Source organism: Channa argus, chromosome 12 (assembly GCF_033026475.1).
Source record: "Channa argus isolate prfri chromosome 12, Channa argus male v1.0, whole genome shotgun sequence".
Classification (NCBI taxonomy): Eukaryota; Metazoa; Chordata; class Actinopteri; order Anabantiformes; family Channidae; genus Channa; species Channa argus.
This window is the reverse complement of record NC_090208.1, coordinates 20,393,582-20,414,393: the sequence shown is the minus strand read 5'-3', so window position 1 is coordinate 20,414,393 and position 20,812 is coordinate 20,393,582. Positions and strand designations below refer to the sequence as shown.

Sequence of the window (20,812 nt, the reverse complement as noted above, 5' to 3'; positions counted from 1 at the left end):
TCCAAGCCAGGTAGATCTGATGAAGCCTTTGATCAGGTGAGACACCTTCATCCAGTTGCCTCTGAAAAGCCAATGTGGGATACCCATGACCTGTCTGACAATCTTCACAGACATTTGTTCTGCTGTTTGTGAAAATTTGTGAGTTACAGTAAATAAAGTATAAATATGTTTTTTATCAATAAAATGCACAAAAACAAGTGCAATTAAACAAGTGTAATAAAGAACAACATGCTTTCCCAAAAAATATCTGGACATGAAAAGCTCTAACTGTTCTTATTTATTTCTGACATTTACACTCTGCCATTTTTTGCTACAGCTAAGCTGATGGAAACTCAGCTTTTTGTGACATTTCATATGTTTAGGTTTCGTTTGATAGAACACAGAACGAAACAGGGAGCTGATAAAAAAGTTAGTTACGAGCTGACGTGGCAGGTGGAGGGAAGACATGAACAGTAAGAGAAAAAACAAAACCAGAGCGAGGTGGAGAGGTGGAACAGAGGAAACCAGGGACCAAAATAGTCAGTAAAAGAACGAGTGAGTCAGATACAGAGGGGCGGTGGAATATATCTTTACTTGTTCACTCTATTTTTTCGTCTGTGTCTTGTTTTCATGCAAGTAACCTGGACTGGTAAAAATGGAGAAATACATTTCAAGAAAAGAACAAAAGACGTGGATAGAGAATAAAAATAAATGAGTGCAGACAGAAATGAGTTAAGGTAGAAAGGCATTATCTTGCACACGTAAAAAGACATCGTAAGGAAAATGGATCGAAAGGAAAAAATGCAGACAAAGTTTTAAAGAGACGATGGTAGTACAACATTTTGATAAATGATAGCTATCAAGGAGAGATGGTACGGGAGAGAAGAAGGGATATTAAAAAAGTGGGAGTAGATGTAGTTATTTTGAAGAATGGCAAACCGGGAATGTGGAGAAAACCCTCCAAAAAGAGAGCATGTGAAAGAGGCATGTAAGATTAGGGATGTCCTATTGCCAGGTAATAAGGTAATAATAATAGTACTGAGTACTAAATACTTTTTGATATCAAATACTGATGTGAGTATTAAACTTTTGGAATCTAGTATGACTCACTGGACAGTAAAACCCTCATCAATTCACTTAGCGGTGAAGCTGTTATAAGACATTGGGTAGACACTGTGTTGGTACATCCCCATATACCATCGAACCAATCATGTGACTTGATCACGCTGATGGGATCTCCTAAAGGTTAAAGGTAAAAAGTGGTGAAAACTCAGTTGGCCTTAGCAAGCAAAATGAAAGGAAAAAACTGCAGCTTGAACAGTACAGTGCCGGTATTTTTTATGTGAGGGGGTACGTATTGAATGTTACATGATGGGTATTTAATTGCTTATTGTATGAAACCCACAGCATTTTTGTTTTTTCTTTTTGTCCAGTTCTGCTCATCAAGCTGCATAGCAATGCATAACAAGGTTGCCTTTTCAACTCTATTCAAAGCTTCCTTTCTTATGAAAGGTCTCCGTTTTTATAAAATAAGACCTAGTGAGATCATTTAAATAAAGTTCAGGATTGGATCAAGTATCAATCTTCGGGGCTTAAGTTTAAAAACCGAAATTTTCACGTTTTTCATATCTAACCTTCCTTGACCTTCATGAAAACCCCATAACATGAATGTGTGTTTGCCTAAAAGAGATTAGTGCTCTAATGTGCATGTGAACAATGTGTGTGCGTTTGAATCGTGTAACTTTTTTTTTGTCTTTCAGGCCTGTGATACCTGCAGTCCTGATAAATTATACATGCTTTCATAAATGGAGTGTGTGTGTGTGTGTCTTTTCAGGACCCTATTTTTGTTCATTCACACGTGTGTGTGTGTGTGTGTGTGTGTATGGCTCAATAATCTGTAGTGGCAACGGAATAATATATTGACCTTCATTTATGTTTTATTCACCACATGCAAATGAATTATTGCTTTAATTAATCTACCAACACGTGCCCTCAATTAGAAAGGTTCACACACACACATAAACACATTTGCAGTATTCAGTAACTTTTTTGTGCTCTTTATCAGATCTTCGTAAATCATTTGTGTGTTGTTTGCCTTTGCTTGAATGCTGTGCCCGACTATTGCTTTGCACACTCATGCACCTACACACACACACACACACACACACACACACACACACACTCAATGTGGGCAAATCCCTGTAGCCAGGTTCTGAAAACTGGTGGAAAGACCCAAAAATCTAAATAGTGGATGATTTTTATATTTTGTATCTCTCTTAATCTCTAATTCTTAACAGTAACAAGTTTATCCCATGTATTGTTTTTGTTCTTTGTCAATTCATAGTATTGACAGTAATTATGCATATGGTTTGGCAAGTTTATCAATCAAAATGTCCTACCAATGTACTTAATTTCTTTACTGAGTTAAATTAAATTCAAGTGCTGGTAGAGAGAGAGAGATATCAACAAAAGATAAAGGAGTGGGTGGAGAGGAAAGAGAGACATAAACAGAAAGAAAGTAATTGAAGGTGACAGAATAATAAAACAAGAATGAGCGGAACAGAACAGCAGGGTTACACGAAGAAAGACAGTAAGTCAAATTTGAATAAGTGAATGAGTGAATTTAGTCCACAATGCTCAAAAAGAAATGCTTTCTATACAGTATTTGCATATAAATCACAAGCATGTGTGCAGCCTGATTGAATTTTTGGTAGCATAGCTTTAGGTTAGAATGTTGCTTTATTTAGCAGTGAGGGTAGATTATATCAGGCTGCTGAGAAATTGAATTAATACTATGTAGCAAAGCTATGGTTAGGATTTTTTTTGTTTGTTTGTTTGTTTTTGGTCAAAGCAAATTGTGGAGAAATTTAATTATCCAGAAAGTAGCTTTGGGTAGCAGATTGTAGGTTTAATGGCACAAGCAGAAGAGTGACCTGAGTATCAGGAGAGAACAGTGACACTGTTCTGTTGGACTCAGCACATTCATGTTCACCCAAGTCACATGGAACTGATTATAGATTGTCATGTCCAGTGATACATTGGAAGCAGGTCTTTGGAAAGGCAATCTGAAGAGTAAAGGGTGAGCAGAGCACTGACAACTTAAGTACATTGACCCAATTAAGAGCGTTTCCAAATTCAGGAATATCTATAGCATATCCAGTGGTAACATACAGTAGACAAACAATTTACCATTAGCAAATTGTGGTTCTCTCACCTTGTCATCTGCTTCTGAGATGAACTGATCAACTGTTGATATCTGCATCCAAAGAAACCACCACTGACTTAGTCCTATTTACATACATACATATATACATTCATACATTTAAGGCAATACACATACATAAGAAAAGGATCAACAGCTTTCGCCTTGTCCCTTCAGGGTTCGCCACAATGGAATGTGTTCTGCATGTTGATTTGGCATGTTTTTACGCCAGATCCGCTTCCTGCCACAACCCTCCTATTTCTTTTTTTTTTTTTTTTAATCTAGGCTCGGGACCAGCACCAAGGTGGCCCTTGGTGGATGGGCTGGGCCCACCTGGGTGGGTGGGATTCGAATCCGCAGCCTTCTGCATCCCAACTCAATGCTTTTCCACTGACACCAGACACGTACACAACATATTTACATATTTTTGGAGAAGCAAAGTGTTAATACACATGCCATCTTAGCTGTAAGATCCTACAGAAAAGTTCTAGTAATGCACTGTACATAAAGTTTCAAAACTGCCTTTGTGAGCTAAAATGAAACACAGATTTTAAGTTTTATTCCCCGTCCACAGGCGCTGCATCCAGTAACCAGTAGAAGCTTTCTCAACATTCTCAACCTGTAAGTCGCTGCATTAGCAGAAATGCAAATGTAACGAAAAAGCCTATTCATCTCATACCACTCCAGGCTACTGCTGCTTCATTCACAAGGTTAGCATGAGTCATCGGAAGCCTCTTCTCAAAAAGCTTAGTAAAAGGTGGTTTGGGGCCTTTTTGGAGAGTCAAGTTTTTCAATTCGCTAATTTCCTTGTCTGCGGCAGCTCCATTAAGTACTTTAGTTGCTGGATGCCCTAGTGCATTTATTAGTGATTTAAATACTTGTGTACTTATTATTGCAGTTTGTACAGCAGAGTATGAATAAATGGGAAAGAAATGTCTCCAGTGATGACTCTGGAATATTTTCAGTAATATACAAGCAATGCTTATTTAACATGAGTTCCCCATCAGCTACACTTTAATTCACAGCTAATATTTTTCTCTCTGATTCATTCCTTAATGGCAAATGATTTTTAAATGTCACTTGAAACTCAGTGGGCTGTGAGCAGTGCAGATCTCATATATACGTATATCTTGTCCTACTTTTTGTTATTGTTTGTGGGTATAGTGGGTGCGAGTGTTGCTGTGTGGGAGTGAGTGTTTTTTTTTTAGGTTGTCTGTACTGTTTTATGAAAGAACAGTAGCAGTGAAATCTTGACAGTCTTACATGTTCATATATCTGAAGATTGTTGACTTAAATTAAGCTGTCAAATCAAGAAACACAAATATTTTTAACTCTAGTGAAAAAAAGAGACATAAGAGCAGCTGGCCATTCACTGCAACAGATCAAATGCCAGTTGTGTTTATTGCATTTAATTGCAATCATCTATTATATTATTATAATTTATCTCTGTTTTTCACCATTGAAATAAACTAGAATTAATGAAGTTTTTATTAAATATATAAACAAGAGATCATTTAATACTATTTCAACGCAATGTATTAATAAAATGTTATTTTTTTAAAACTATGACATATAAAATTATATTTAAAAAGCTTTTTCTTTAATTAAAAGAAATGTAAACCGGTGCCAATAAAATGTTATACAAAGTCATACTGACAACTTTAAAACTTGTCAGTTTATCATGATGTGGTAGCACATGAAGGCTTAAGCAGCTTTTACCTGGCAAAGTAAAGAAAGAAACAATGGTAGGAGAGGAAACATAAGTGGATTTCACTAAATATTGTACTTTTACACTTGTCAAAGAATCTGCTTTTAAAATTTAAGATTTATCATTTTGAAGTAAATGTTTTTAAACGTTTTTCAGGATCTCAGGTTGGTGTTCTTTACAAGGCCCTTGTTAACTCTTTCAAGTCATTATCAGACATCACTCTCTCATATCTCGAGCAACATGTCATCACCAGAAGCAAAAGCTCTGTGTGTGTGTGTGTGTGTGTGTGTGTTATGTGTTATGTAAAGCTGCTATTGGATAAGTATGAAAGAGTGTGGTTTCCGTGCTACAGGCACACTGAGATTAAATTTAAGACGTTATCCACTGCAGTTTTCACACTTCTGACCTGGCCTGTTGGGAGAGAGGTGGACAGAGAGAGGAGTGGTGCAGTGCAAGAGACAGGCTGCGCTAATCAATTTACGACAGTAAATTTATCATGGTGGTGCAGTGGTGCTTTTCTACTGCTCAGTATAAATGGGGCTTATGAAGGGAGAAGAAAAAAGAATGATGGTAGTGTAATCTGTGTAGTTTGTAGTCATACAAATAAACAAGGGAAATTGATTTTATGTCAAATAGTTCCTATACTGCAGCCAATACATCAAAAGATGAACTGTAGTTCTGTGGAAAGTAGAGATGTTACAGCATATCTGACTTTGATAAAGGAAATAGTCTTTCCTTACCATGATGTCAGTTTCATGCAAAGATAAGATGCATGACAGAATCAGCCAGGGTTCACATTGTTTTTGGCATTTCGTGTCCTTCATAGGCTTCATGAACAGTCAGTCAGGTATCATGCATTGTCAAAGTATGTGGCGATTTGAAAATGATTGAGCACCATTTTCCAAAGAACAATTCTTCATTTGGTGTTAGTGAAGATGGGGAAGTGTGTCTAAACAAATTCTTAAGTAAGTCATTTTTTTTTTTTTTGTAAGTTTTCAGTTGGCTTGCGATTTGGGTCCTTTTACTTTTCTGAATTTGTAAATCAATCTTTATGTCAACTTTTATGCAGATAAATTTCAAGCCCGTAGTCTAGCAGTTTAGAAAGGAAGCTGTCAGTCATGTTACACTGATCGCCCACTATACACTCTTTCACATAGCACAGAGGTCAGTTGGCCACCTGGATATATACCATATATTTGTCTTGCTACTCTTTCTGAAGCTGGCAGATTTTCACTGACCACTGATGTTCAAACACACCACCCACCTCCCCATATTTCACTTGTATGTTATGCAATTTAAGAGGATTCATGGGGTGTTGGTGGTCACTCAAATAATAAATGCATGTTATACCACTTCATAAATCTATCCTATATGTATACATAACATCAAATCCCACATTCCTCAGATCTGTTTACTTTGCTCCCATTGGAGGTTTTTTCCTCCTGCCCAGCCTGATTTGTGCTCCCTGATTTGTCAGAAAGCAGTTTTTAACTGAACTGTGACATCATCAGCATTAGGTTCTTTTTTTTTTTTTGTCTGACTAGTAAACTATGACAACGATGTTTGCCCACTGAAGCTCAGTAAAATCAAGACTGAAACAGTAAAGGAGGGAAATCAGCATACTGCTGTACTTTAGTGGAGCCCAGAGATGAACTCCCTCATTAGCATAATGCTCCCATAGCAACAGGAAACCAAACTGGAGCCGAGTGAGGGATAAAAAGAAAGATGGAGGAAGATAGAAAACATTGCAAGCAGGGGAAGGGAATTGAAGGAGAGGAAGGAGAAAAAGAAGCAAAGAAAAACAGGAACAAGGAAATGAGAAGGAAGTAGGAGAAGATGACCAGGATGAAGGAAGAACGATTGAGAAAATTAAAAAGTGAGTGGAGAAAATGCGAATGAGGGAAAGAGGAAACATTCAGGAAAGGAGAAGGTAAGAAGACCAGGAGGAGAGGATCAAAGAAGAAAGTAAGGGCATAAGAGGAGAGGACAAGAGAGTGGAAAGAGAAGGAAGAGAAAGCAGCCACTATGGTTTGACTTCTAACAGTATCGCTCTCTTTCGTGATTTTCTTCCTTAATCTGGTTCTAATTCATTTCATCTCTATAATTGAATCTTCATTTTTAAATTTACTCTCCATCTCACACAGAAGGACACACTTACAAACATTACTGTACATATTAACACATATAAACAAGTAAGAATACACATTTACACGCTTGTGAATTATACAGCTCTGTAGTTGAGTAAAATATGTTTTAATACTTGTATTGGCATAAGAGTGGGAGCATGTTACTGATGATACTAACTTGGCGCAGCTAATGAACTGAAAATTAATTACATTATTTATAAATTTCTCCCTTATTCTTAATCGCCATAAAATAAAATAAAATATTCCAGAGATTAATCACTGGGTGAGGTTTGAAATGATTACAGAAATCATTCAAATCTGATGTGGTTTACTGGCACAGGAGTTTGAGAGGGGGGGGGGCTGGTTTAGTGCGGAGCTTCCTGCTAGACCCCACCAGAACCGTTACATGTAGCTTAGCAAACTATTTTTTTTTTTTTTTTATCATATTCATAGCAATTGGCCATTACACAAACTCATTATGGTAACATATATATGCAATACCCGCAGGCACAGGCAACATTACCATTTATTGAACAGGTATTTTAAGTACTTTTATTGAGTTTTTAGTGGCCAAATTTGACCAGATGAGTTTCTCACATCAGCTTAGAACTGTCTCCCCCCTGGTTTTATAGCGTTCTGTTCTGGACTAAAGGGAAGGAACCTACTGTTGCACATTTGCAACAGCTGAGATTGTTTCAGAACAGTAGAATCATGTCTAAGGATCCTAAAAACGTTTTTGTTTTACTTATATACTTGCACCTGTGCTTGTTTTAACCAAACGTGCAGTTAGAGTTTAAAGCCCATTTGCATTGGGCTTTGTCCTCATGCAGCTGCAAAGCAAACTCCATCTCCAGAATTTCTTTTCATAACCAATTTCATGTTTAAGTGTGACATTACTACAAACAAAGGTTCAACACTGCTCACCCTTAGGGCAGGAGATTAAAACATTTAAATAACTTTTTAAAGAGATTAAAACATTTAAAAGACTACAGATATAGAGTTTAAATTTATAGTGGCCATCATGTTTCACTATTACTCCATTTAATTTTGGGAAATAAAATACTGGTGTATTAAATTTAGAAGTACAACATTTTGGCCCAAAGTCAGGTAAAAAGGGTATGTCACAGATAATTGTAGACCATCCTGTTAGTGTGGCTACACCCCAAACTTAAAACTGTAAAATATTACAAACTGTGATTTATTGAAGTTCAAAAGGAAAACAATCATACAATATTTGATAGATTAAAAAAAAAAAGAAATTGAAAAAAGTGAATTAGTATCACTTGACCTTGCAAGAAAAAAATAATACAACTTTTATTTTGTGTTACACATCAACAAAGCAAGACCACAATGTGATACTGTTTGCTCTGGGGGCTCGCTGAAAGGATCAGCACCAAGGATACCTCCTTTGGCGGTGTCACACCACATAATTGTCTGTAAAGTAAGAAGCTGTTCTGGTGGAAATTCAAAGATAAGGTCCCACACAGAGAGCTGAGAATCAGTGACGGACCGTCCAGATAAAATGTGCCAGGATCCATTATTTATGAAACAGGCCCACACTTGTAAGAAAACAAGGAAGTGTGGAAAATCTGCAGCCTCTACCAAATGTTCAGCTGTCAAAACATAGCAGATCATCATGTTTGACTGACAGTTTCGGTTGCTGACCTGAGCAGTTTTGCCAGTTTGAATCTTAAAGCTTTTAAGTAAATTTTCAGCTGATGACAAGAGTGTCCTCGTGTGAAGGTGGATGTGCAAAATTCAGCCACATTTATTTAATAGGCTGTTTGCTTAAAAGAAGAACAAGCTTTTTAGATTTTCTAACACACAATCACTCTGTGTCACTCAAATGTACACGCACACAGATCACAGTGATAGATAATAAGCCTTTTTAGAGTATGAGAATAATTTAAAGTCCTGGGATTGTAGACTAGACTAATCATTTAAAGACAGATGTGAGGGAAGAAGGAATCAGGAAAATAAGTATGGAACTAAAGACAGGCACATAAAACCAACAAAGAAAAAAAAAGAGGGAAAAATGAAAAAAAATATCTTGGCAAGAGAGCAGGAACTAAACTTCTTTGTGTCTCTTGTTTAGTCAGAGGACATTAGAGAAAAGAAATGAGGGAACAGAGAAGATGCAAGGAATTGAAACTGTAAAGACACAATGGGAGAAAGAAAGGAAGAGAAAAGAAAGAGGAAGGACGCAGCTGATTCTTGGTGACTCAGAGGGCAGCTCAAGGGCTGACAGGGACAAACAGCCTTTGGTGTAATGCCAAAAGTATTATTGGATAAGCTGTAATGAGATGCAGATGAAAGTAACCTGAAAAAGAGAGACAACAGATCTGTTACAGAGGGGACTAACTAAAAAACCCGCAGGAAGATAAAAGTTGTACTGAGTTACCTTTTTTTTTAATTTAGTTAAAAAAAAAACTGACTTAAATTCTCTTCTCTTTTTATTTCAGTTACAGGAACAAACACCCTCCTCTTCTGTGGGGTAAACAGGATGTTAGTGGAAATTAAAACTGCCTTGCAAACTTGCCTTTGATATGTACCATTAAGGTCACCACCACTGCTGTAATTGGTGGACGACTGCTCTACCTCTTGAAATACAGTCGCTCCTGTCAACACAGGTCGAAATTTAGTAGTAGACAAAGGATGTTTTCAATTAACTAATCAACTAGTGGGATATGATCTAAAGTTGACCTGAACAGATCTGAGGGTTATGTACACTTATGAGAAGGAAGACAGTGTTTTTGTGTTTTGAAGGTTACAGTTTCTTATATGCAGCTTTCTACCTACAGTGTCCCGGAGTGAGATATGAGCCAATTTGAAAAACTGCTTTTCTGAAGAAAGGAGATCAACTCTGCAATAATTGTTTTCAAAACTCCCAGAGTGAAATGATTTAAGGACTGCTTATTCCTCATTTTTTGATAACAATGTTACCCATGCATATTTCAAAAAATAAACACTTTAACAGTCCCTGTCTTTTTCTTTCTCTCTCACGGTTTAGTTTGTGGCGCAGCCAAACTGCCAACAGCTACTGGCAACACTGTGGTACGATGGCTTCCCAGGCTGGAGAAGACGACACTGGGTTGTCAAACTGGTCACCTGTTTCATCATTGGACTCCTGTTTCCTGTCTTCTCCCTGGTAGGCAAAACAAAAGAGAGGGGATAGAGAAAGAAAAGAAGGGATACGGTGGAGAAATACACACAAAGGGAAATTAGTAAAAAATACTTCACAAATATTCAGGAAGACATGCAGAGAGAAAGGAAGTGTTCTAAAAATTAACTAAGGAAGATTAAAAGAAACCAAACCTGGAAGGAAAAGCTGAGAAAGGGAATGGGAATGGGTAATAAAAAATTGGTAAGAGTCATGAATGAGAGATAGACGGATGAAAGAAATAGTTTGACAAAAACAGAAAGCAAGGACACATGGGAGAAATTGATGGATAAGTAATGAAAAATCAAAATACGTGGATTTGAACAGAAAGAAAACCAATAGCTTAGCACAGCAAAAAAAAAAAAAAAAAATAGAGTGAAGACAGTACATAGAGAAATTATAGAGATATAAAAGAAAAAGAAGGTAGCAGGAGAAAAAAGTTAGAGGGCAAAAGATTGCAAATAGGGTAATTGATGAAAAAAGGAATAATTGAAACTCCTGTAACTAAACAGCTAATTCATCTGCAAAGTAAATTTGTTACCAGGCAATAATTAATCAAAAGTCTTTGTTTATTGGCTGGATGAGTTGTTGCCAGGAAACTCAAGAAACACTGAGCACATTTAAAACAACAGTGGAAGCAAATATTGCAAAGTAACAATGTTCCTCAGTTGATAGATAAAGATACTGTGAATGTATTCAGTTCTAAATACTAGAGTTAATGTGAGCGGGCTGCCTGGTCCAACTGTCTTTGTATGTGAAATCATTATATATATATATATATATATATATATATATAGCATTATACATTTGTGTCTGAATGTTCAGTGTGTATATCAGTACAGTATAGAGAATTTGAAGTTATGTCACGGAATTAAGGGTATGTGCTTAGAGGCTCTCGGTCCGTCAGTACATCCTCAGGCAGTCCATGAAGTCTGAAGACATGCTGTACCAGCAGCTCCGTGGTCTCCTTGACTGATGACAGTTTAACAAGGGGCACAGCATGGACCCACCACCATGGGAATTACAGTCTTACTGTCAAATGGGGACCTACCAGCTGGTCCGACAGAGGGCGCAGGAAACCAGAATGTGACTCGTGGGGCATTTTGTTCTTTAGGGGCTTACACGCTCCTAGTTAACGACATATGTTCACATTCTTTGCCGGCAACCAGTATCTCCGAGCTGAGCAGTGCTGTAGACCTTGTAGTACCAGGATGGCAGGCCAGCCTTGGGTCATGAACCCATCTGAGCACTTGCGGACGAAGACAAACAGGGAAAAACAAATGTCCCGGAGAGAACCCAGCAGGACTAGGAAGTGAGGGTTTGAAATCTCTTACCCTCCTCTCTAGGTCCCATCGTATTGCCCATTTTTTGCCCATTCATTTCTCCCTGGTACCAGGGTGTGGCTAATGTGTTCTCCTCTTCCTCGAACTGATGAGACAGGGCTTCTCGCTTGGTATTTTGGCTTCCGGGATGGTATCGCAGGACAAAGTCAAACCTGGAGAAAAACCGTGGCCGACAGCGCCACATTGAGGCACCTGGCAGACTGAGTTCCTGAGCTCTTGGTTACCCACATCATAAATCCGTTCAGCCTCAGTCAGACGGTGTGAAAAAAAAGCACAGGGGTGCACCTTGCCACCCCCCTCTGCGTGTTGGGAAAGCAACGCTCCCACCCCGGTGTCGTAGTTTCGACCTCTACAATGAGCTGCCTCTTGCAGTCAGGAAGAGTCAAGATGAGAGCGGTGGTGAAAAGACGGCCAAAAGCCCTCTCTGCCTCCTCTCCCTAGATGAACGACTTCTTGGGAAAAGTGAGGGCAAGCAGGAAGGCTGCCACCTTGCTGTAATCTTGAATGAACCGGTGGTAAAAGTTAGCAAACCTCAGGAAGCAGTGTAGCTGGTCCCAGGGAGTAGGCCACTTCGTGACTACGGTAACGTTACGGCCGTCAATTGAGATTCCTCCCAGAACGATTACGAAACGGAGAAGTGTGGTTCGGGTGGTGTGGAACTCGCACATCTCAGCTCTGATGTAGAGCTGGTTCTCCAGCAAACATAGCAGCACTGCCCTGGCGTGCTGTCTGTGCTCCTCCGAGTCTCTGGAATACATTAAAATGTTTATCTAGATACACCCACACAAACTTGTTAATCATTTCTCTGAGAACAGCGTTGGCAGGGGCCTGGAACAAATCAGGTGCATTGGTGAGGCCAAACGCCATCTCCAATAACTGGTACTGGCCATTGGGTGTGCTGAATGCTGTCTTCTACTCATTCCCTTCTCTAATGTGGAGAAGATGATAGGTGTTACCAAGTTTGTGAACACTGTGGCTCTCTGTAACAGTTCAAATGCAGAGGACAGTAGAGGGAGGGGTACCTGTTCTTAACAGTGATGGCATCAACTCCCCTATAGTCAATACAAGGTCTCAGACCCCCATCCTTCTTACCAACAAAGAAGAACCCTGCCCCTGCCGGAGATGAAGATGGTCGGATAATACCTGCTTTCAGAGAGTCATGGATGTATGTCCACATGGCTCTTTTCTCTGAGTAATGAGGTTGCCCGCACCTTGCTAAAAGCCACAGCCAGGAACATTAATCATGTCAGTTAACTTTCTCCCCAGTGTCTGTGGGAAGAGAACTAGCATCACGTAAACAGTTTGCTAAATAATAGGGACTCCAACCCCATAACCTTACATGTTGACCGGTTAATGTGGGGATCATGCTTGGACAACCACAGGTAGCCTAACAAAATTGGAGTCTCTAAACATTCATAAACACAGTACACACAATACTCATGGTGGTTACCACTGAGAGTCAGTTTAACTGGTTTAGTGTAGTATGTGATGTGATGGGAAATGTGGTTATGGAGTGTCTTTACCTGTAACTCTTTAGGTAATCTCTCCATCTCCAGACGTAACGAACATACATGACTTAGATCCAGAAAGTTGGCCTCTGAACCAGAGTCCATAAAAACGGGGCAGGTCTGGGAGGAGAGAGGTCCGGTGAGGTAGGCAGGAATGGTGGGTCTTAGAGGAGAGTTGCCTCACTACAAAAGGTAGGATGGAAGAAGAAGGAAACATGGAGGAAAACTACACTAGAAATAAAAACCCTATCAAGGAAAGGAAAACTAAGGGCTACTAAGCTAACAAAACAAGCTAGACAAAAATGCTACGTATGAACCCACTAGTGGTAGTAAAGCTGGTGGTCGTGAAAGGGACGAACAAGGTGGGGGATCACACGGGATAGAACAGTGACACACTACAAGTCCTTAAATAGACAGAAGAGTGAGGAGGTGATGATAGATGATCTGAAGCAGCTGAGTGAACCGGTAGCCAGCTGAGGCACGGGAGACCAAGAGGGACCAGAGACAGACAGAGATGTAGAAGGGGGGTGAGGGAGCCTCAGTTGGCGAGGGTGAGTACTGCGAAAAACAAAATGAATGAAAATACAAAAACACAAATCAAGAATACCTAACTTATAATCATAATTTTAACGCTAAAGAGATTGCAGCTCTCACATTTTTTCTGTCTTTCCAAGAAATGTATTTTCTTTTTTCATCATATACAAGTTATAGAGCAGTAAATGCATCTTTTGCTACCTTTTTGCTGTTTGCTGTTTGTCGCGTGTTCAAAGAGTAGACTAGTGAACAGTGCATGATGAGGAAGACCAGTTCAACTCCTCTTACTCTGACTCAGATGTAAATGTAACTTAATTCACTTATTACAAGGCAATTAATATTTCAAAACCCACCTCTGCCCCTGTCTCTTTTCTGTCAGCCTCATTGATTTGCATGTTGCCTTTCTGCTATTCAATTCCATCTCAGTCTGACTCAGAGTAAGTTGAGGTTTGCCAGGAGTGAGTAGATAAGCAGAACAAGTAAACAAGCATCATAAATGCAATAACACTGGCAATAACAACAGAAGCTCTGATAGATGAAGCAATCATACAAGGTTGGCTGAGCATGAACACAATCAACTTATGTACAACCTTATATCTTCTTTCTGCTGCACAGTTTGAACAGAAGTTTAAAAATGCCATTGCACACCAGCAACATTAGAGCAAAAGATGATGTAACAATAATAGTTTTGAGACTCAACAAGACTGTGACATTGGTGTTTCAAGCAAAAACTATTTTATTGTTCATTGTATGTTACATAATCAAACTGAGAGTCACACTTATTTGTTTTCCTTTATAAAGAAAATGCACGACAGCTTCATCACTTCTCCTTTGTGCTGTATAATCTTTTTTCGTCTCTCACTTCTCTAATCTTCTTTTGTGTGCAAACTCATCCTTTGTCTCTTCATCCACCATTTTTTCTTTTTCTTCCCCCTCTTATTTTCCTCCTACTTCTCTCCTTTCTGCTCATATCTATATATCATATATTAAATTTTCACATGATCATTAATTCATCTTTTTTTTTTTTATTCTAACTCCTGTTTCTCTCTCTGTTTGCTCTTCCCTTCCCTTTGCACCAGATCTACCTGTTGGCTCCCAAGAGTGCTCTGGGACGCTTCATCAAGAAGCCCTTCATCAAGTTCATCTGTCACACAGCATCGTATCTTACCTTCCTCTTCCTCCTACTGCTGGCTTCGCAGCACATTGCCCGCACCAACTTGCACATGCAGGGACCCCCACCCACCATTGTGGAGTGGATGATTCTCCCATGGGTGCTGGGTATGTACACAAGCATTCTACAAGTTCCCCATTACTTAGATGTTTAGTACTTAATTTTTCCATGATAGAGCATGGTAGAGCTATAGATTGCACAACAAGTCAAATGAGATTTGTCTTCAAATGTCCTGTGCCTGCCTGTAAACATTCCAGACCTGCTCTGTTTGCTTTTCTTCTTCACTGAACCCAGAACATTCAGTCCACTGTGTAGGCAGTGGCTTCTGCAGTCTGTGATTTCTTTATTTATTTATTTTTTTGCTTGCTTGTTGGTTTTTTCTCATTTGGCCCAGTTATTAGAAATAGGAGGTAACTAAAAACTAGAGACAATGACACTAACAATCAAACCATCAAACAAAACACAGAAACCTAAACGTTAACCAGGGGAGTGGATACCAAGAATGATCTAAATGAGAACTAAAACAATGACCCCCAAAAAAATAACAGGACAGTGGGAAAAGTAGACATTCATGTAACCATCAACTAAATCAAAGTACACTAGAAAACAAGTCATACCCTCACCCAATCACCGTCTGTTTATTTTGGTTCATAAAACTATAAGACATTAATACCAAATAGAGCAGAGACTATTAGATGTAAAAACAAGGAGCTGACATGTTGATTTAATGATTTGTGTTAAATGCCGACATATAGGCTGTGTCTGAAATCACCCCGTACTCACTCATTCCCTACTCCCTACATAATATACACAAAGTAGTTCACTCAATAGTGAGAAATCAATTGAAATTTCGGACATTTACTAACCCTCGGCAAGTTACATCATCACTAACAGGTCTGCAGTGGTAATTTTCCTCATCTTTAACATGGGGAGCATTGCATTGTGGGATTGTTAGCAGACATACCATGTACTCTACTCTTAGTGTTACTTTGTGGGTTATTTTGAGTTTACTATTTAGTGGATAGATTTACACAGTCAACATTTGGACACTATTACAAAATGGCGAAAACACTAAATAGTGTGTACACAGCCTTAGTGTTTTTTTGTTTGTTTGTTTGTTTTTAAATCATGAAGAAATTTGTTCATTTAATTTGATAGTTCCAGGTTGAAAGATGACAGGAAATATAAGAGAAGAGAGGGGGCTGCAACGCGCCAGACTTGATTCTGGGATACTGCAGTTATGAGGCAGGACCTGCAACTATTTGGCGAACAGGACAGTCTGTTTCTTACCTTAACATAACAGGATGGTACAGTATAAATATTTTGAAATACATTGGCAAAATTAGTTTCATTCACTATTATAAATAGAGGTCTGACATTTACATCTACTAGAAATTTAAATGTATCATTGTCCAGTCAGCCGCCATATTCGAAAGAAACATTTCTCCAATACAGTAAGAAATAGCCAGTATAGCCTATATAATTAATCAGAAAAAGTTCTTAACTGTCTGTTTTTTCCACTTTGATTCCTAATCATCAAGAGGCCTTTGCAGAAGTGTGTGTGTGTGTGTGTGTGTGTGTGTGTGTGTGTGTGTGTGTGTGTGTGTGTGTATGCTTGGATGTGGGTGTGTGTGGGGGAGGCGGCTGTGTGAGTGTGTGTGCGTGTGTCTGTGTGTGAGGGTGGGTGGGTGTGAAAATGAGTGATTACATCTCCATATTCTCTCCCAGAGCTGACACCAATCATTTCCAAATCATAAATGTAATCACTTGGAAAAATACAAAACCATCTGTTCTCCTCAATCATCTCTTCCGCTCCCTTCTCCTGCTTGTTTGATAAAAAGAAACAACACTGACCATTAGCTTTTTTTTATTGTTGGTGATAAAGATTAGAGCATATTTAGCTGTTTCTTTATTTGCTGAAGAATAATGGGAATTTGTTTGGTCTGTTTACTTTTGTGTTTCACACCCTGAGAATTGCCTTCACGTTGTGGAATAGTATACATATGTTCAGATGATACAGAGAGCTGTGTTGTTAAAGGCAGAACGGTAGATTCATCCCAGAAATGGAAAGATTCATAAAAACCAGCATACCATTTGGCCTCATCCTAGAAGGGGACTTGCCAGCAAGAATCTGGTTATCTGCACAGCCCAAACCACTTACATGCAGTTGGAGCAATTGCAATACATACAATATGTGGACCCACCACATGCAAGGATAGACATTCGGTCTGGGTGCACTGGAAGCAGAGCGACACCAAGAAAGCCAGGCAATGCAATCAAAGGCATTGAACAGACAGATTCTACAGACGCTAATGTCACTTTATTGGTTTGGATGTATAACTGTAGCAGGGCCATGCACAGCTTTAGTTCTTCAACATAACTCCTAGGGAGACTCTAGTCTCAATTTTCTATTATTTTACTATTATTTTGTTAGTATACATGCAAACACGACAGGTGGGTGTTGGGTTACTCACAATGATGTGCAATGATGTGCGCCATGATTATCACCTTTACCAAGTTAAATATAATCATCAAACTTCAGAAAAGCAGATATTCTGTGGAGAACAGATTAAATAAAATTGACTTATGAATAATTTAGATTAGAACCTGGCTTTGTCTAAAATCAGTCATACAGAAAACATATGTTGGCACTCTGCTTACCACCCCGAGGCAGCTGCCATAAGAAAACATGTAACACAAATTTGGTCACACAGCAGAAAAAAAGCAAAAAGGAACTTCTGCTTGGATAAGATTAATATGGTCACATATTCATGCCCGTGTGTTAGCATCTAAATAACCAACCGTGTTTTTATTTTATCTGTGTTTCAGGCTTTATCTGGGCAGAGATTAAGGAGATGTGGGATGGTGGTTTCACAGAGTACATCCATGACTGGTGGAACCTAATGGACTTTGCTATGAACTCCCTCTACCTGGCCACTATATCACTGAAGATAGTGGCCTATGTTAAGGTAAAAATCACATCCATAAGAAAGAGATGTATATTTGTGTAATTGCTACTTATAAACTACTAATTAATTTACCCTGTGAAGTTTTTAGCACTAGTATTTTTTTTTATTTCTTGCTGAGGATGTACTGAATCGATGCTACATACGCATATGGCATGTGCTACACTTAGGGTAACGAGTGCATTCACAGTGAATCAAACTCTGCTAGTAGGGGGAGGGAGGGAGGACAAAAAGAGAGATAAAGAAAGCGCATGTCACAATGGTCATTCTCCTTTAACAGCATGCACTGCTCACCTGCCTCCCATTGGTGATTGTATTTTTATTATTGATAAAGAATGAGGCAGCAGTACATATTGCTGACGCCCTTTGCTGAAATAGCAAATGTTAAAAACAAGTGTCAGTATAGTTAGCAATACTGTAAGTCATACTACACAGAGGAGAGGATTTAGGACCACAGCTCTTAGTGAACAACAGCCAAGACAAAGGTTGTCTGTTTATTTTTCATGATAATGTTACATGGCTTAATTTTTTCTGATTTCATTACGAGTTCTAAGTATTAGAGTCTAGGTGATTAACTCAGACGTATATAATGTCAGATCACAAAAAAAAAAAAACTATATATGGTGCTGCCCTATTCAGTTGTAATTCTTAGCTCATACCCTCTTAAAATAAACTAAGCAAATTGAACAGCAATAAATAATAGCTACCATTTTTATGAGTTACTAATGAAATTACTTATTCACAATTAGGTGAAGCAAAATTCTAACTACGTAACAATACATCTACCATATGACTGCAAAGCTTTATTTGCAAGGTAACTAATAGCAAAAAATGACAAATAAATGTACTTGAGTTAAGAGCACAATATTACTTTGAGGAATAAAGTGCAATAAAACTAACAACTAAAATACTCTAATTCACATCTATTAGTGTAATAAATATTTACAAGATCCTGTTCTCTGAAATGGATTCTGACATTCAATGCATTTTACTTAAATTATTATATTGTCCATGAGTGCGATCAGCCTTTGTCATCAACTACACTTTTGATCATGTCTGCCTACAGCACAAGCATAGTGTCGCCTATCTGCGCTGCTGTCTGTGATGTACCATGTTGATACATCTATAGAGTTGGTGAATAATGAAAGAAGAAATCATTATGAGATTCACGTTATTCACTTTATTTAAACTTCTTTTTTGTTTGTCTAAGCTCTGTATATTAATTGCAGGAAATATTATAGTCATATCATGAAGAACATTATAGAGCTGAACACTGACATGCAAATAGCAGTGCATTAGAAAAAATTGCAGTCTGTCAGCTTTCATGAGATCATTATTGTTAATGAGAACAGTAAACAAATGAGCTTTAACATTTAAAACAACAAATTTGACGTTGTAATCCGAAGGAGATCAGTCACTGCACTTTTGAAGAGGATGAAGAGTCGACAGGCAGTTGGTCCTGATGACATACCTGTGGAGGTATGGAAGTGTCTAGGAGAGGTGGCAGTAGAGTTTCTGACTAGTTTGTTTAACAAGATCTTGGAGAGTGAGAGGATTCTCGAGGAATGGAGAAGTGTTCTGGTGCCCATTTTTAAGAAAAAGGGAGATGTGCAGAGCTGTTGCAACTACAGTGGAATAAAGCTGATGAGCCAAACAATGAAGTTGTGGGAAAGAGTAGTGGAAGCTCGGCTAAGGGCAGAGGTGAACATTTGTGAGCAGCAATATGGTTTCATGCCTAGAAAACGTCCAACAGTATTTGCTTTGAGGATGCTGATGGAGAAGTACAGAGAAGGTCATAGCGTGTTGCATTGTGTTTTTGTAGATTTAGAGAAAGTGTGTGACAGGGTGCAGAGAGAGGAGCTGTGTGTGTATTGTATGAGGACGTCTGGAGCGGCAGAGAAGTATGTTAGTGGTGCAGAACATGTATGAGAGCTGTAAGACAGTGGTGAGTTTGCTGCAGGTTGATGTTCCTAAAATGATGTTTAGCTGCACTCTGCATGCATTAAAGATATATCCATTTATTAGGAGCAAATGCTGTATTCTCTCACACACACACACACACACTCACACACACACACACATACACCAGACGGCTGGGCCATCTGCGGCAGCTGTGAGTCACTGATGGTGGCGGGTGGCCCTCCTACACAGGTCCTACACACACATGCATTCACACAGTTTTATAAGCACATACATATAGATAAAGATATATAATGTGCAGACACATACAACTGTATCCTTACATGCATACACTCACACAAGTGTTCAGACAAATACAGGAATGCACACACACAGATACGGTAAGTACAATGAAAGTAGCTGTTGGTACTGTACTACATATTTGACTTTTTTGCCTTCTTTTCCCTTTTTTAAAATATTTTTAAAAAATCCTGTGGACAGTCTATCCAAACAAATTGATTTGACATTTTGTGTGTGTGTGTATGTGTGTGTTTGACGGAGAGAGAGACAGAGAGCAGTACAGCAAGCACATCTGCAAAAAAGAGCAACAGAGTATAAATTAATGAGTGTGCATCTGTGAGTGTATGTTTCCTTTTCCATCTGTGTGTGTGTGTGTGACGGGGTGTGTAGATGGTGGATGCTAATAGGGGCAGAGGTAACAAGACAGAATTTTTGTGGAAGACTAATGGTTGAATTTGAAATTAGGAGGAAGCCAAGCATTAGAACTTAAATAAATAAGAACTTAGAAAGATGTGCAGCGTGATGGTGGAGACTGGATGAAGAGACACAAAAAAGTCACTGCTGGATTGTTGTTAACTTGGTCGCCGGTAACTGGAGCTTCCAGATACAGGTGTAGTTATTCTTTAATTCTTTATATACACTCAGGTGATCTTCATTTCACCAGCTGTGTGATCACTGCATCAGTGATGACTTACTGTAGGTGAATCACTTAAAATGGGTGATTACTTATGCAGTATTTATTTATATATAACAACCTTCCACTTCTTATAGGCACTCTACTGTATCTCCCCTGTTTCTAATCTAATGTTTGTGCTAAGCCCACCTAAACGTAAGATGATCTAATATGTCCTGATCTAACATCTGGTAAGACAGGAAACAATAGTTTATGGAATTTATAGAAATAATATTAGAGGCA

The 20,812-nt window shown here is 38.6% G+C and overlaps 1 protein-coding gene across 2 annotated transcripts in view; it reads left to right on the top strand.

Annotated features, from left to right (window-relative positions):
* Positions 1-20,812, top strand: part of trpc5a (transient receptor potential cation channel, subfamily C, member 5a) — a 136,024-nt gene that overhangs the window by 86,404 nt on the left and 28,808 nt on the right. For both annotated transcript variants that reach the window (XM_067524847.1, XM_067524846.1), the window contains 3 exons: positions 10,026-10,163; positions 14,640-14,838; positions 17,561-17,700. In XM_067524847.1, the coding sequence (XP_067380948.1) occupies positions 10,026-10,163; positions 14,640-14,838; positions 17,561-17,700 (477 nt within the window). The remainder of the gene's footprint in view (positions 1-10,025; positions 10,164-14,639; positions 14,839-17,560; positions 17,701-20,812) is intronic.